The sequence below is a fragment of the Oncorhynchus masou genome, unplaced genomic scaffold, assembly GCF_036934945.1.
Source record: "Oncorhynchus masou masou isolate Uvic2021 unplaced genomic scaffold, UVic_Omas_1.1 unplaced_scaffold_536, whole genome shotgun sequence".
Classification (NCBI taxonomy): domain Eukaryota; kingdom Metazoa; phylum Chordata; class Actinopteri; order Salmoniformes; family Salmonidae; genus Oncorhynchus; species Oncorhynchus masou.
Window position 1 is genome coordinate 317,715 of NW_027011770.1, and position 19,828 is coordinate 337,542.

Here is a 19,828-nt window from a genome sequence, read left to right on the forward strand (position 1 = left end):
CCTATACCCCAGCCCTATACCCCAGCCCCTAACACCCAGCCCTATACCCCAGCCCTATACCCCAGCCCTATACCCCAGCCCCTAACACCCAGCCCTATACCCCAGCCCCTAACACCCAGCCCTGTACCCCAGCCCTATACCCCAGCCCTATACCCCAGCCCCTAACACCCAGCCCTATACCCCAGCCCTATACCCCAGCCCCTAACACCCAGCCCTATACCCCAGCCCCCCTAACACCCAACCCTACCACCCAGCCCTATACCCCAGCCCCTAACACCCAGCCCTATACCCCAGCCCCTAACACCCAGCCCTATACCCCAGCCCTAACACCCAGCCCTATACCCAGCTCTAAAACCCAGCCATATACCCCAGCCCTATACCCCAGCCCCTAACACCCAGCCCTATACCCCAGCCCTAACACCCAGCCCTATACCCCAGCCCCTAACACCCAGCCCTATACCCCAGCCCTAACACCCAGCCCTATACCCCATCCCTATACCCCAGCCCTATACCCCAGCCCTATACCCCAGCCCTATACCCCAGCCCCTAACACCCAGCCCTATACCCCAGCCCTATACCCCAGCCCCTAACACCCAGCCCTATACCCCAGCCCTATACCCCAGCCCCTAACACCCAGCCCTATACCCCAGCCCCTAACACCCAGCCCTATACCCCAGCCCCTAACAACCAGCCCCTAACACCCATCCCTATACCCCAGCCCCTAACACCCAGCCCTATACCCCAGCCCTATACCCCAGCCCCTAACACCCAGCCCTATACCCCAGCCCTATACCCCAGCCCTTAACACCCAGCCACTAACACCCAGCCCTATACCCCAGCCCTATACCCCAGCCCCTAACACCCAGCCCTATACCCCAGCCCTATACCCCAGCCCCTAACACCCAGCCCTATACCCCAGCCCCTAACACCCAGCCCTATACCCCAGCCCCTAACACCCAGCCCTATACCCCAGCCCCTAACACCCATCCCTATACCCCAGCCCCTAACACCCAGCCCTATACCCCATCCCTATACCCCAGCCCCTAACACCCAGCCCTATACCCCAGCCCCTAACACCCAGCCCTATACCCCAGCACTATACCCCAGCCCTAACACCCAGCCCTAACACCCAGCCCTATACCCCAGCCCTAACACCCAGCCCTATACCCCAACCCTATACCCCAACCCTATACCCCAGCCCCAAACACCCAGCCCTATACCCCAGCCCTAACACCCAGCCCTATACCCCAGCCCTATACCCCAGCCCTAACACCCAGCCCTAACACCCAGCCCTATACCCCAGCCCTATACCCCAGCCCTATACCCCAGCCCTATACCCCAGCCCTATACCCCAGCCCTATACCCCAGCCCTATACCTCAACCCCTAACACCCAGCCCTATACCCCAGCCCTATACCCCAGCCCTATACCCCATCCCTATACCCCAGCCCTATACCCCAGCCCCTAACACGCAGCCCTATACCCCAGCCCCTAACACCCAGCCCTATACCCCAGCCCCTAACAACCAGCCCCTAACACCCATCCCTATACCCCAACCCCTAACACCCAGCCCTATACCCCAGCCCCTAACACCCAGCCCTATACCTGAACCCTAACACCCAACCCTAACACCCAGCCCTATACCCCAGCCCTATACCCCAGCCCTAACACCCAGCCCTATACCCCAGCCCCTAACACCCAGCCCTATACCCCAGCCCCTAACACCCAGCCCTATACCCCAGCCCCTAACAACCAGCCCCTAACACCCATCCCTATACCCCAGCCCTATACCCCAGCCCTAACACCCAGCCCCTAACACCCATCCCTATACCCCAGCCCCTAACACCCAGCCCTATACCCCAGCCCTAACACCCAGCCCTATACCCCAGCCCCTAACACCCAACCCTATACCCAGCCCTATACCCCAGCCCTATACCCCAGCCCTAACACCCATCCCTATACCCCAGCCCTATACCCCAGCCCTAACACCCAGCCCTATACCCCAGCCCTATACCCCAGCCCTATACCCAGCCCCTAACACCCAGCCCTATACCCCAGCCCTATACCCCAGCCCCTAACACCCAGCCCTATACCCCAGCCCCTAACACCCAGCCCTATACCCCAGCCCTAACACCCAGCCCTATACCCCAGCCCTATACCCAGCCCTATTCCCAGCCCTATACCCCAGCCCTAACACCCATCCCTATACCCCAGCCCTATACCCAGCCCTATACCCCAGCCCTATACCCCAGCCCTAACACCCATCCCTATACCCCAGCCCTATACCCCAGCCCTATACCCCAGCCCCTAACACCCAGCCCTATACCCCAGCCCTAACACCCAGCCCTATACCCCAGCCCTATACCCAGCCCTATACCCCAACCCTAACACCCAGCCCTATACCCCAACCCTATACCCCAGCCCCAAACACCCAGCCCTATACCCAGCCCTATTCCCAGCCCTATACCCCAGCCCTATACCCCAGCCCTATACCCCAGCCCTATACCCCAGCCCTATACCCCAGCCCTATACCCCAGCCCCTAACACCCAGCCCTATACCCCAACCCTATACCCCAGCCCCTAACACCCAGCCCTATACCCAGCCCTATACCCCAGCCCCTAACACCCAGCCCTATACCCCAGCCCTATACCCCAGCCCCTAACACCCAGCCCTATACCCCAGCCCTATACCCCAGCCCCTAACACCCAGCCCTATACCCCAACCCTATACCCCAGCCCCTAACACCCAGCCCTATACCCAGCCCTATACCCCAGCCCCTAACACCCAGCCCTATACCCCAGCCCTATACCCCAGCCCTATACCCCAACCCTAACACCCAGCCCTATACCCCAACCCTATACCCCAGCCCCTAACACCCAGCCCTATACCCAGCCCTATACCCCAGCCCCTAACACCCAGCCCTATACCCAGCCCTATACCCCAACCCTAACACCCAGCCCTATACCCCAACCCTATATACCAGCCCTATACCCCAGCCCTATACCCCAACCCTAACACCCAGCCCTATACCCCAACCCTATATACCAGCCCTATACCCAGCCCTATACCCCAGCCCTATACCCCAGCCCCTCTCACCTCCTTGAATCCCTGCTCCAGACTCTTGAACTCCATGATAAAGTCCAGTTCCTGAGTGCGTTGGTTGGACAGCATCACCAGCTTGTGAACCAGCTCATCCACCTGATCATACAGACCAGCCACAACCTCTACGGCATCTCTGGAGGGACACACAGAGAGAGAGTCAGTCCTTTAGACCAGCCACAACCTCTACGGCATCTCTGGAGGGACACACAGAGAGAGACAGTCCTTTAGACTTCCAGCAGGACAGATAGAGGCTCCTTTAGACCAGCCACGACCTCTACGGCATCTCTGGAGGGACACACAGAGAGAGAGACAGTCCTTTAGACTTCCAGCAGGACAGATAGAGGCTCCTTTAGAAGACAGTACAGTAGTTCCTCAGTCCAATACAACTTTTCCTTGCGCAGTAGAAACAAGACACTTTCAGCTAGGAAACTCAGACGACAGCGAGGAAAGACTCTCTTGACTCAGAGGACAGCGAGGAAAGACTGTCTTGACTCAGAGGACAGCTAGGAAATACTCTCTTGACTCAGACGACAGCTAGGAAAGACTCTCTTGACTCAGAGGACAGCTAGGAAAGACTCGACTCAGAGGACAGCTAGGAAAGACTCTTGACTCAGAGGACAGCTAGGAAAGACTCTCTTGACTCAGAGGACTATCTTTCACTGTAGAAGAAAGATGTGAGTGTAATGTTGACCGTTCCTCTCTGAAGAAAGGTGAATATTCCCCGCTCGTGTGTGTTGTCTTTAGTCGATGCTAGTCAGAGCCAGTCTGTGGTACTACTGTACACTGTGGTCATCACTGACATGGACTGACAGAGCAGGCTGACATCTCATTGGATCACCAGTTGAATTGATTGACATGTGGTGGATGTGTTGATTGAGTTGAGGAATGAGAGATAGAGATTTGATTGGATGAGCTGGTTTAAGTGACAGAGCAGAGTCTGTGTGTGTGTGTGTGTGTGTGTGTGTGTGTGTGTGTGTGTGTGTGTGTGTGTGTGTGTGTGTGTGGTGTGTGTGTGTGTGTGTGTGTGTACTCTACCGTGTCTATCTAACTATCTGCTTCCTTGTCCGTGTGTGTGTGTGTGTGTGTGTGTGTGTGTGTGTGTGTGTGTGTGTGTGTGTGTGTGTGTCTGTCTGTGTGCGTGCGTGCGTGTGTGGTTAAGGAAGCATTAGCTCAGGGCTCCCGGCAGCAGACACTGACTGAGTACATTGTGAGGGAAGCCTGGACTGAAGCCTGGGTCGATGACTACAACATGACATCACGGCCCCTAGCCAGCTCTACTGTCGTCCAGTGTTACAGTACACTGCATTGTCCTCACGTTATCCTGTACCGCCATACTCTGTTTCCCCTACAGACCAACTCACACACACAACAGTCAGACCAACTCACACACAACAGTTAGACCAACTCACACACACAACAGTTAGACCAACTCACACACACAACAGTTAGACCAACTCACACACACAACAGTTAGACCAACTCACACACACAACAGTTAGACCAACTCACACACACACAACAGTTAGACCAACTCACACACACAACAGTTAGACCAACTCACACACACAACAGTTAGACCAACTCACACACACAACAGTTAGACCAACTCACACACACAACAGTTAGACCGACACACACACACAACAGTTAGACCGACACACACACACAACAGTTAGACCAACTCACACACACAACAGTTAGACCGACACACACACACAACAGTTAGACCACACACACACAACAGTTAGACCGACTCACACACACAACAGTTAGACCGACTCACACACACAACAGTTAGACCGACTCACACACACAACTTGTAAGTCGCTTTGGACAAAAGCGTCTGCTAAATGGGATATATTATATATATATTACAACAGTTAGACCAACTCACACACACAACAGTTAGACCGACTCACACACACAACAGTTAGACCGACTCACACACACAACAGTTAGACTGACACACACACACAACAGTTAGACCGACACACACACACAACAGTTAGACCAACTCACACACAACACAGTTAGACCAACTCACACACACAACAGTTAGACCAACTCACACACAACACAGTTAGACCAACTCACACACACAACAGTTAGACCAACTCACACACACAACAGTTAGACCAACTCACACACACAACAGTTAGACCAACTCACACACACAACAGTTAGACCAACTCACACACACAACAGTTAGACCGACACACACACACACAACAGTTAGACCAACTCACACACACACAACAGTTAGACCAACTCACACACAACACAGTTAGACCAACTCACACACAACACAGTTAGACCAACTCACACACACAACAGTTAGACCAACTCACACACACACAACAGTTAAACCAACTCACACACACAACCAACTCACACACACAACAGTTAGACCAACTCACACACACACACAACATTTAGACCAACTCACACACACAACAGTGAGACCAACTCACACACACAACAGTGAGACCAACTCACACACACAACAGTGAGACCAACTCACACACACAACAGTTAGACCAACTCACACACACAACAGTTAGACCAACTCACACACACACACAACAGTTAGACCAACTCACACACACAACAGTGAGACCAACTCACACACCCACACACACACACAACAGTTAGACCGACACACACACCCACACACCAGTTAGCCCAACTCACACACACAACAGTTAGACCAACTCACACACACAACAGTTAGACCAACTCACACACACAACAGTTAGACCAACTCACACACACAACAGTTAGACCGACACACACACACAACAGTTAGACCGACACACACACACAACAGTTAGACCAACTCACACACACAACAGTTAGACCGACACACACACACAACAGTTAGACCGACACACACACACAACAGTTAGACCGACTCACACACACAACAGTTAGACCGACTCACACACACAACAGTTAGACCGACTCACACACACAACTTGTAAGTCGCTTTGGACAAAAGCGTCTGCTAAATGGGATATATTATATATATATTACAACAGTTAGACCAACTCACACACACAACAGTTAGACCAACTCACACACACAACAGTTAGACCGACTCACACACACAACAGTTAGACACTCACACACAACAGTTAGACCGACACACACACACAACAGTTAGACCAACTCACACACACAACAGTTAGACCAACTCACACACAACACAGTTAGACCAACTCACACACACAACAGTTAGACCAACTCACACACACAACAGTTAGACCAACTCACACACACAACAGTTAGACCAACTCACACACACAACAGTTAGACCAACTCACACACACAACAGTTAGACCAACTCACACACAACAGTTAGACCAACTCACACACAACAGTTAGACCAACTCACACACACAACAGTTAGACCAACTCACACACACAACAGTTAGACCAACTCACACACAACACAGTTAGACCAACTCACACACAACACAGTTAGACCAACTCACACACACAACAGTTAGACCAACTCACACACACACAACAGTTAAACCAACTCACACACACAACCAACTCACACACAACAACAGTTAGACCAACTCACACACACACACAACATTTAGACCAACTCACACACACAACAGTGAGACCAACTCACACACACAACAGTGAGACCAACTCACACACACAACAGTGAGACCAACTCACACACACAACAGTTAGACCAACTCACACACACAACAGTTAGACCAACTCACACACACACACAACAGTTAGACCAACTCACACACACAACAGTGAGACCAACTCACACACCCACACACACACACAACAGTTAGACCGACACACACACCCACACACCAGTTAGCCCAACTCACACACACAACAGTTAGACCAACTCACACACACAACAGTTAGACCAACTCACACACACACACAACAGTTAGACCAACTCACACACACAACAGTGAGACCAACTCACACACACAACAGTGAGACCAACTCACACACACAACAGTTAGACCAACTCACACACACAACAGTTAGACCGACACACACACACACACACACACACAACAGTTAGACCAACTCACACACACAACAGTTAGACCAACTCACACACACAACAGTTAGACCAACTCACACACACAACAGTTAGACCAACTCACACACACAACAGTTAGACCAACTCACACACAACACAGTTAGACCAACTCACACACAACACAGTTAGACCAACTCACACACACAACAGTTAGACCAACTCACACACACAACAGTTAGACCAACTCACACACACAACAGTTAGACCAACTCACACACACACAACAGTTAGACCAACTCACACACACACAACAGTTAGACCAACTCACACACACACACAACAGTTAGACCAACTCACACACACACAACAGTTAGACCAACTCACACACACACAACAGTTAGACCAACTCACACACACACAACAGTTAGACCAACTCACACACACACAACAGTTAGACCAACTCACACACACAACAGTTAGACCAACTCACACACACACAACAGTTAGACCAACTCACACACACACAACAGTTAGACCAACTCACACACACACAACAGTTAGACCAACTCACACACACACAACAGTTAGACCAACTCACACACACACAACAGTTAGACCAACTCACACACACACAACAGTTAGACCAACTCACACACACAACAGTGAGCCCAACTCACACACACAACAGTTAGACCAACTCACACACACAACAGTGAGCCCAACTCACACACAACAGTTAGACCAACTCACACACAACAGTTAGACCAACTCACACACAAAACAGTTAGACCAACTCACACACACAACAGTGAGCCCAACTCACACACAACAGTTAGACCAACTCACACACACAACAGTTAGACCAACTCACACACACAACAGTTAGACCAACTCACACACACAACAGTTAGACCAACTCACACACACAACAGTTAGACCAACTCACACACACAACAGTTAGACCAACTCACACACACAACAGTTAGACCAACTCACACACAACACAGTTAGACCAACTCACACACAACACAGTTAGACCAACTCACACACACAACAGTTAGACCAACTCACACACACAACAGTTAGACCAACTCACACACACACAACAGTTAGACCAACTCACACACACACAACAGTTAGACCAACTCACACACACACACAACAGTTAGACCAACTCACACACACACAACAACAGTTAGACCAACTCACACACACACAACAGTTAGACCAACTCACACACACACAACAGTTAGACCAACTCACACACACACAACAGTTAGACCAACTCACACACACAACAGTTAGACCAACTCACACACACAACAGTTAGACCAACTCACACACACACAACAGTTAGACCAACTCACACACACACAACAGTTAGACCAACTCACACACACACAACAGTTAGACCAACTCACACACACACAACAGTTAGACCAACTCACACACACACAACAGTTAGACCAACTCACACACACACAACAGTTAGACCAACTCACACACACACAACAGTTAGACCAACTCACACACACACAACAGTTAGACCAACTCACACACACAACAGTGAGCCCAACTCACACACACAACAGTGAGCCCAACTCACACACACAACAGTGAGCCCAACTCACACACAACAGTTAGACCAACTCACACACAACAGTTAGACCAACTCACACACAAAACAGTTAGACCAACTCACACACACAACAGTTAGACCAACTCACACACAACAGTGAGCCCAACTCACACACAACAGTTAGACCAACTCACACACACAACAGTTAGACCAACTCACACACAAAACAGTTAGACCAACTCACACACACACAACAGTTAGACCAACTCACACACACAACAGTTAGACCAACTCACACACACAACAGTTAGACCAACTCACACACAACACAGTTAGACCAACTCACACACACAACAGTTAGACCAACTCACACATACACAACAGTCAGACCAACTCACACACACAACACAGTTAGACCAACTCACACACACACAACAGTTAGACCAACTCACACACACAACAGTCAGACCAACTCACACACAAACAGTTAGACCAACTCACACACAACAGTTAGACCAACTCACACACAACAGTTAGCCCAACTCACACACAACAGTTAGACCAACTCACACACACAACAGTTAGACCAACTCACACACACAACAGTTAGACCAACTCACACACACAACAGTGAGCCCAACTCACACACAACAGTTAGACCAACTCACACACACAACAGTTAGACCAACTCACACACACACAACAGTTAGACCAACTCACACACACACAACAGTTAGACCAACTCACACACACACAACAGTTAGACCAACTCACACACACACACAACAGTTAGACCAACTCACACACACACAACAGTTAGACCAACTCACACACACACAACAGTTAGACCAACTCACACACACACAACAGTTAGACCAACTCACACACACACAACAGTTAGACCAACTCACACACACACAACAGTTAGACCAACTCACACACACAACAGTTAGACCAACTCACACACACAACAGTTAGACCAACTCACACACACACAACAGTTAGACCAACTCACACACACACAACAGTTAGACCAACTCACACACACACAACAGTTAGACCAACTCACACACACACACAGTTAGACCAACTCACACACACAACAGTAGCCCAACTCACACACACAACAGTTAGCCCAACTCACACACACAACAGTGAGCCCAACTCACACACACAACAGTGAGCCCAACTCACACACACAACAGTTAGACCAACTCACACACAACAGTTAGACCAACTCACACACAACAGTTAGACCAACTCACACACAAAACAGTTAGACCAACTCACACACACAACAGTTAGACCAACTCACACACAACAGTGAGCCCAACTCACACACAACAGTTAGACCAACTCACACACACAACAGTTAGACCAACTCACACACAAAACAGTTAGACCAACTCTCACACACACAACAGTTAGACCAACTCACACACACAACAGTTAGACCAACTCACACACACAACAGTTAGACCAACTCACACACAACACAGTTAGACCAACTCACACACACAACAGTTAGACCAACTCACACACACACAACAGTCAGACCAACTCACACACAACACAGTTAGACCAACTCACACACACACAACAGTTAGACCAACTCACACACACAACAGTTAGACCAACTCACACACACAACAGTGAGCCCAACTCACACACAACAGTTAGACCAACTCACACACACAACAGTGAGCCCAACTCACACACAACAGTTAGACCAACTCACACACACAACAGTTAGACCAACTCACACACACAACAGTTAGACCAACTCACACACACAACAGTGAGCCCAACTCACACACAACAGTTAGACCAACTCACACACAACAGTTAGACCAACTCACACACACAACAGTTAGACCAACTCACACACACAACAGTTAGACCAACTCACACACAACAGTGAGCCCAACTCACACACAACAGTTAGACCAACTCACACACACAACAGTTAGACCAACTCACACACAAAACAGTTAGACCAACTCACACACACACACAACAGTTAGACCAACTCACACACACAACAGTTAGACCAACTCACACACACAACAGTTAGACCAACTCACACACAACACAGTTAGACCAACTCACACACACAACAGTTAGACCAACTCACACACACACAACAGTCAGACCAACTCACACACAACACAGTTAGACCAACTCACACACACACAACAGTTAGACCAACTCACACACACAACAGTTAGACCAACTCACACACACAACAGTGAGCCCAACTCACACACAACAGTTAGACCAACTCACACACACAACAGTTAGACCAACTCACACACACACAACAGTCAGACCAACTCACACACAACACAGTTAGACCAACTCACACACACACAACAGTTAGACCAACTCACACACACAACAGTTAGACCAACTCACACACACAACAGTGAGCCCAACTCACACACAACAGTTAGACCAACTCACACACACAACAGTGAGCCCAACTCACACACAACAGTTAGACCAACTCACACACACAACAGTTAGACCAACTCACACACACAACAGTTAGACCAACTCACACACACAACAGTGAGCCCAACTCACACACAACAGTTAGACCAACTCACACACAACAGTTAGACCAACTCACACACACAACAGTTAGACCAACTCACACACACAACAGTTAGACCAACTCACACACAACAGTGAGCCCAACTCACACACAACAGTTAGACCAACTCACACACACAACAGTTAGACCAACTCACACACAAAACAGTTAGACCAACTCACACACACACAACAGTTAGACCAACTCACACACACAACAGTTAGACCAACTCACACACACAACAGTGAGCCCAACTCACACACAACAGTTAGACCAACTCACACACAACAGTGAGCCCAACTCACACACACAACAGTTAGACCAACTCACACACACAACAGTTAGACCAATGTGTAATTGTGATGACCTGACCTTTGTCTGAAACATTTAAACATCTTTGTAGAACATAAAGATCAGCAGGGTGTTTCTATTGGAAAACCTCCTTTTAACTGAGGGCAATCAGAACGGACCGTCACACACTCTGCAGGTAGCCTAGTGGTTAGAGTGGAGGGGTGGCAGGTAGACTAGTGGTTAGAGTGGAGGGGCGGAAGGTAGACTAGTGGTTAGAGTGGAGGGGCGGAAGGTAGACTAGTGGTTAGAGTGGAGGGGCGGCGGGTAGACTAGTGGTTAGAGTGGAGGGGAGGCAGGTAGACTAGTGGTTAGAGTGGAGGGGCGGCAGGTAGACTAGTGGTTAGAGTGGAGGGGCGGCAGGTTGACTAGTGGTTAGAGTGTAGGGGAGGCAGGTAGACTAGTGGTTAGACTGGAGGGGCGGCAGGTAGCCTAGTGGTTAGAGTGGAGGGGTGGCAGGTAGACTAGTGGTTAGAGTGGAGGGGCGGCAGGTAGACTAGTGGTTAGAGTGGAGGGGCGGCAGGTTGACTAGTGGTTAGAGTGGAGGGGCGGTAGGGTAGACTAGTGGTTAGAGTGGAGGGGCGGCAGGTAGCCTAGTGGTTAGAGTGGAGGGGCGGCAGGTAGACTAGTGGTTAGAGTGGAGGGGTGGAGGGGCGGCAGGTAGACTAGTGGTTAGAGTGGAGGGACGGCAGGTAGACTAGTGGTTAGAGTGGAGGGACGGCAGGTAGACTAGTGGTTAGAGTGGAGGGACGGCAGGTAGACTAGTGGTTAGAGTGGAGGGGCGGCAGGTAGACTAGTGGTTAGAGTGGAGGGGCGGCAGGTAGCCTAGTGGTTAGAGTGGAGGGGCGGCAGGTAGTCTAGTGGTTAGAGTGGAGGGGCGGCAGGTAGACTAGTGGTTAGAGTGGAGGGACGGCAGGTAGACTAGTGGTTAGAGTGGGGGGGCGGCAGGTAGCCTAGTGGTTAGAGTGGAGGGCGGCAGGTTGACTAGTGGATAGAGTGGAGGGGCGGCAGGTAGACTAGTGGTTAGAGTGGAGAGGGCGGCAGGTAGCCTAGTGGTTAGAGTGGAGGGGCGGCAGGTTGACTAGTGGTTAGAGTGGAGGGGCGGCAGGTAGACTAGTGGTTAGAGTGGAGGGGCGGCAGGTAGCCTAGTGGTTAGAGTGGAGGGGCGGCAGGTTGACTAGTGGTTAGAGTGGAGGGGCGGCAGGGTAGACTAGTGGTTAGAGGGGAGGGGCGGCAGGTAGACTAGTGGTTAGAGGGGAGGGGCGGCAGGTAGACTAGTGGTTAGAGTGGAGGGGCGGCAGGTAGACTAGTGGTTAGAGTGGAGGGGCGGCAGGTAGACTAGTGGTTAGAGTGGAGGGGCGGCAGGGTAGCCTAGTGGTTAGAGTGGAGGGGCGGCAGGTAGCCTAGTGGTTAGAGTGGAGGGGCGGCAGGTAGCCTAGTGGTTAGAGTGGAGGGGCGGCAGGTAGACTAGTGGTTAGAGTGGAGGGGCGGCAGGGTAGCCTAGTGGTTAGAGTGTCTGCCCCCTGCTGACAGACAGGACACACACCATGTCTGCCCCCTGCTGACAGAGACAGGACACACACAACACACACCATGTCTGCCCCCTGCTGACAGAGACAGGACACACACAACACACACCATGTCTGCCCCCTGCTGACAGAGACAGGACACACACCCTGTCTGCCCCCTGCTGACATAGACAGGACACACACCATGTCTGCCCCCTGCTGACAGAGACAGGACACACACCATGTCTGCCCCCTGTTGACAGAGACAGGACACACACCATGTCTGCCCCCTGCTGACAGAGACAGGACACACACCATGTCTGCCCCCTGTTGACAGAGACAGGACACACACCATGTCTGCCCCCTGCTGACAGAGACAGGACACACACCATGTCTGCCCCCTGCTGACAGAGACAGGACACACACCCTGTCTGCCCCCTGCTGACAGAGACAGGACACACACCATGTCTGCCCCCTGCTGACAGAGACAGGACACACACCATGTCTGCCCCCTGCTGACATAGACAGGACACACACCATGTCTGCCCCCTGCTGACAGAGACAGGACACACACCCTGTCTGCCCCCTGCTGACAGAGACAGGACACACACCATGTCTGCCCCCTGCTGACAGAGACAGGACACACACCCTGTCTGCCCCCTGCTGACAGAGACAGGACACACACCATGTCTGCCCCCTGCTGACAGACAGGACACACACCATGTCTGCCCCCTGCTGACATAGACAGGACACACACCCTGTCTGCCCCCTGCTGACAGAGACAGGACACACAACATGTCTGCCCCCTGCTGACAGAGAGAGGACACACACCCTGTCTGCCCCCTGCTGACAGAGACAGGACACACACAACACACACCATGTCTGCCCCCTGCTGACAGAGACAGGACACACACCATGTCTGCCCCCTGCTGACAGAGACAGGACACACACCCTGTCTGCCCCCTGCTGACAGAGACAGGACACACACCCTGTCTGCCCCCTGCTGACAGAGACAGGACACACACCATGTCTGCCCCCTGCTGACAGAGACAGGACACACACCCTGTCTGCCCCCTGCTGACAGAGACAGGACACACACCATGTCTGCCCCCTGCTGACAGACAGGACACACACCATGTCTGCCCCCTGCTGACATAGACAGGACACACACCCTGTCTGCCCCCTGCTGACAGAGACAGGACACACAACATGTCTGCCCCCTGCTGACAGAGACAGGACACACAACATGTCTGCCCCCTGCTGACATAGACAGGACACACACAACACACACCATGTCTGCCCCCTGCTGACAGAGACAGGACACACACCATGTCTGCCCCCTGCTGACAGAGACAGGACACACACCATGTCTGCCCCCTGCTGACATAGACAGGACACACACAACACACACCATGTCTGCCCCCTGCTGACAGAGACAGGACACACACCCTGTCTGCCCCCTGCTGACATAGACAGGACACACACCATGTCTGCCCCCTGCTGACATAGACAGGACACACACAACACACACCATGTCTGCCCCCTGCTGACAGAGACAGGACACACACCCTGTCTGCCCCCTGCTGACATAGACAGGACACACACCATGTCTGCCCCCTGTTGACAGAGACAGGACACACACCAACACCCTACAAAAACGATCAAATCAAACCAACTGATCCCTACTGGTTCAGCAGTCGTCCCAGTCAGACTGAATTGGTGTAGAATGACTTGACTGTCATGTTGCCCCAGCAACGGTAGAACCAGTGTGGTGCTGCCCTAGCAACAGGCTGGCCCGGCAGGGGTTCTGCTGTCATGCTAATGTCTGGCGGCATGCCGACTGGACCAGGCTGTCAATCACTATGGCTTTGTCCAGGAAGAGGGAAGGACGGGGTTCAGAAGGCATCTTCCAGGACTGGTACAACTGAGACAGACAGACAGTGGGGTTTGGCTGTGGGATCTGATAGGCTGAGCCAGGGAGGGTGGGAGGGAGTTGTTCACAGCCTCAAACGAAGACTGTGCAAATCATAAACAACAACAAGGCGCAGAAACACCCACAGTGAGGGGTCCTGTCAGTCTGCCGATGAAGGATCAAGGGTTTAGAATGAGTCTGGATCTCTGTGTGTCTCCTCAGCAACGACCTGGGGCCTCATAGGACAGAGAGAAGCTTCATATGGAGATCACTGAGAGTCGTAAAGATGACCTTGACGACAATGCCAGGAGTGAGATACGGTATTACTACACAGGCCTACAGTTGATAAACAATAGACTCTTTATTTCACCAGGTTGGAGGAGTGACACATGTCTGTTTATTTTACAGAACATGTTGCTAGGCAACGGTATGTTTCTTTGTGTGTATGTGTATGTGTGTGTGTGTGTATTTGTGTGTGTGTGTATGTGTGTGTGTGTGTGTGTGTGTGTGTGTGTGTGTGTGTGTGTGTGTGTGTGTGTGATACTAGCATTGAGGCTGTGTCACCCTGTCAGCACCACTCTCATAAAGGACCAACATATTCCAATTGTATTTGTGACATGCCTGGTTGACAACAGGTTGTAGACACTGTTGTGAAACGCTGACTGACGGCCCTTCCCAACAACGCAGGTTGTTGGGAAGTGTTACTGCAGCTCCACACTGACACACAGAGTGGTGTTACTGCAGCTCCACGCTGACACACAGAGTGGTGTTACTGCAGCTCCACGCTGACACACAGAGTGGTGTTACTGCAGCTCCATACTGACACACAGAGTGGTGTTACTGCAGCTCCATACTGACACACAGAGTGGTGTTACTGCAGCTCCACACTGACACACAGAGTGGTGTTACTGCAGCTCCACACTGACACACAGAGTGGTGTTACTGCAGCTCCACACTGACACACAGAGTGGTGTTACTGCAGCTCCACACTGACACACAGAGTGGTGTTACTGCAGCTCCACACTGACACACAGAGTGGTGTTACTGCAGCTCCACACTGACACACAGAGTGGTGTTACTGTAGCTCCACACTGACACACAGAGTGGTGTTACTGCAGCTCCAAACTGACACACAGAGTGGTGTTACTGCAGCTCAATACTGACACACAGAGTGGTGTTACTGCAGCTCCACACTTGACACACAGAGTGGTGTTACTGCAGCTCCACACTGACACACAGAGTGGTGTTACTGCAGCTCCACACTGACACACAGAGTGGTGTTACTGCAGCTCCACACTGACACACAGAGTGGTGTTACTGCAGCTCCACACTGACACACAGAGTGGTGTTACTGCAGCTCCACACTGACACACAGAGTGGTGTTACTGCAGCTCCACACTGACACACAGAGTGGTGTTACTACAGCTCCACACTGACACACAGAGTGGAGTTACTGCAGCTCCACACTGACACACAGAGTGGTGTTACTGCAGCTCCACACTGACACACAGAGTGGTGTTACTGCAGCTACAGGAACAATATGACTCCAAAGATTCTCCTTCAGCTGACCAGAACCAGAACCAGTCCCTCAGTCCTTCAGCTGACCAGAACCAGAACAAGTCCCTCAGTCTCTGTTGTGATGTCTCCACTTCTCCATGTCGTTCTCTCTGATCTCCTCATAAAGACCAGAACCAGAACAAGTCCCTCAGTCTCTCTGTTGTCATGTCTCCACTTCTCCATGTCGTTCTCTCTGATCTCCTCAGAAAGCCCTGACTTCCTCCAAAACAAGAGTCTCTTCTCTCCTCTGACACAGGTCCTTTAACTTCTTCGATATAGGGGGCGCTCTTTTAATTTTTGGATAAAAAAATGTTCCCGTTTTAAACAAGATATTTTGTCACGAAAAGATGCTCGACTATGCATATAATTGACAGCTTTGGAAAGAAAACACTCTGACGTTTCCAAAACTGCAAAGACATTGTCTGTGAGTGCCACAGAACTGAAGCTACAGGTGAAACCAAGATGAAATTTCATACAGGAAATGGTCCAGATTTTGGAGGCGCTGTGTTCCAATGTCTCCTTATATGACTGTGAATGCGCCAGGAATGAGCCTACACTTTCTGCTGTTTCCCCAAGGTGTCTGCAGCATTGTGACGTATTTGTAGGCATATCATTGGAAGATTGACCATAAGAGACTACATTTACCAGGTGTCCGCTTGGTGTCCTCCGTCGAAATTATTGCGTAATCTCCAGCTGCGTGCACGCTTCCATTTGGTTCAGAAGAGAAAGGCAACTGCCACGAATGATTTACCATCGAATAGATATGTGAAAAACACCTTGAGGATTGATTCTAACCAACGTTTGCCATGTTTCTGTCGATATTATGGAGTTAATTTGGAAAAAAGTTTGGCGTTGTAATGACTGAATTTTCGGGGGTTTTTCTTAGCCAGACGTGATGAACAAAACGGAGCGATTTCTCCTACACAAATAATATTTTTGGAAAAACTGAACATTTGCTATCTAACTGAGAGTCTCCTCATTGAAAACATCCGAAGTTCTTCAAAGGTAAATTATTTTATTTGAATGCTTTTCTTGTTTTTGTGAAAATGTTGCCTGCTGAATGCTAGGCTTAATGCTATGCTCGCTATCAATACTCTTACACAAATGCTTGTGTAGCTATGGTTGAAAAGCATTTTTTGAAAATCTGAGATGACAGTGTTGTTAACAAAAGACTAAGCTTGTGAGCCAATATATTTATTTCATTACATTTGCGATTTTCATGAATAGTTAACGTTGCGTTATGCTAATGAGCTTGAGGCTATGATTACGCTCCCGGATACGGGATTGCTCGACACTAGAGGTTAAGACAGACCCCAAAGACACAACACACACAGACCAATCATTTCTCTGACTCGGCCAACTCCACCAGCACAGGAAAAATACACATATCAAAAGCATTTATCTGCAAAGCCCCAGAAATTAGGAACGAGAGGGAAACATTCCACCCCCCCCCCATTTTTGAGTGAGTTGGAAATGCCCTCTAGTCAGGAGCAGGTAGGGAGAGTCCATTCCTGAGCAATGGGGGGGAGGGGGGCAGAGCCTGGGGTGACAGAGAGGGATCAGGAGAGGGGTTAGTCACAGGAAGGAAGTAGACTGAATCACATCATGACATAACAGCAGGGGGAAGCCCTGCTAGCTGGTGACAACAGACACAGGCTGGGTTCCTAATGACTGCCTATGGGTGTTGACATAACAGGAGACATTAAGACAACAGGAGACATTAAGACAACAGGAGACATGAAGACGAAGACAACAGGAGACATGAAGACAACAGGAGACATGAAGACAACAGGAGACATTAAGACAACAGGAGACATTAAGACAACAGGAGACATTAAGACACACAGGAGACATGAAGACAACAGGAGACATGAAGACAACAGGAGACATTAAGACAACAGGAGACATTAAGACAACAGGAGACATTAAGACACACAGGAGACATGAAGACAACAGGAGACATGAAGACAACAGGAGACATGAAGACACACAGGAGACATGAAGACATAACAGGAGACATGAAGACAACAGGAGACATGAAGACAACAGGAGACATGAAGACACACAGGAGACATGAAGACACACAGGAGACATGAAGACAACAGGAGACACTAAGACAACAGGAGACATTAAGACAACAGGAGACATTAAGACAACAGGAGACATTAAGACAACAGGAGACATTAAGACAACAGGAGACATTAAGACAACAGGAGACATTAAGACAACAGGAGACATTAAGATAACAGGAGACATTAAGATAACAGGAGACATTAAGACAACAGGAGACATTAAGACAACAGGAGACATGAAGACAACAGGAGACATTAAGACAACAGGAGACATTAAGACAACAGGAGACATTAAGACAACAGGAGACATGAAGACAACAGGAGACATTAAGACAACAGGAGACATTAAGACAACAGGAGACATGAAGACAACAGGAGACATGAAGACATAACAGGAGACATTAAGACAACAGGAGACATTAAGACAACAGGAGACATTAAGACACACAGGAGACATTAAGACAACAGGAGACATTAAGACAACAGGAGACATTAAGACAACAGGAGACATTAAGACAACAGGAGACATGAAGACAACAGGAGACATTAAGACAACAGGAGACATTAAGACAACAGGAGACATTAAGACAACAAGAGACATTAACCTGTTGTGACTAGGGGGCAGTATTTTCATTTTTGGAAAAATAACGTTCCCAAAGTAAACAGGATATTTTGTCAGGACAAGATACGAGAATATGCATATAATTGACAGCTTAGGATAGAAAACACTCTAAAGTTTCCAAAACTGTAAAAATATTGTCTGTGAGTATAACAGAACTGATGTTGCAGGCGAAAGCCTGCAAGTGGCTACATTGCGCAAGTGGTCACCTGATGGCTCTCAGAGTGATTCTTGCGTAAAATACAGAGGTAGCCATTATTACAATCTCTCCTACTGAAAAAACAATAGTCCCGGTGGATATATTATCGAATAGATATTTGAAAAACACCTTGAGGATTGATTATAAACAACGTTTGCCATGTTTCTGTCGATATTATGGAGCTGATTTGGAATATTTTTCGGAGTTGTCGTGACCTAAATTTCCGGTCGATTTCTCAGCCAAACGTGAAGAACAAGCGGAGCTATTTCGCCTACAAAGATAATATTTTGGGGAAAAAGGATTAAC

General features: G+C 49.8%; 1 protein-coding gene across 1 annotated transcript in view; it reads right to left on the bottom strand.

Moving 5' to 3' along the window:
• LOC135535952 (uncharacterized protein KIAA1755-like) overlaps positions 1–19,828 on the bottom strand; it is a 165,073-nt gene that overhangs the window by 86,016 nt on the left and 59,229 nt on the right. Inside the window, exon 9 of the mRNA XM_064962356.1 lies at positions 3,097–3,235. Coding sequence (XP_064818428.1) covers positions 3,097–3,235 — 139 coding nt within the window. The remainder of the gene's footprint in view (positions 1–3,096; positions 3,236–19,828) is intronic.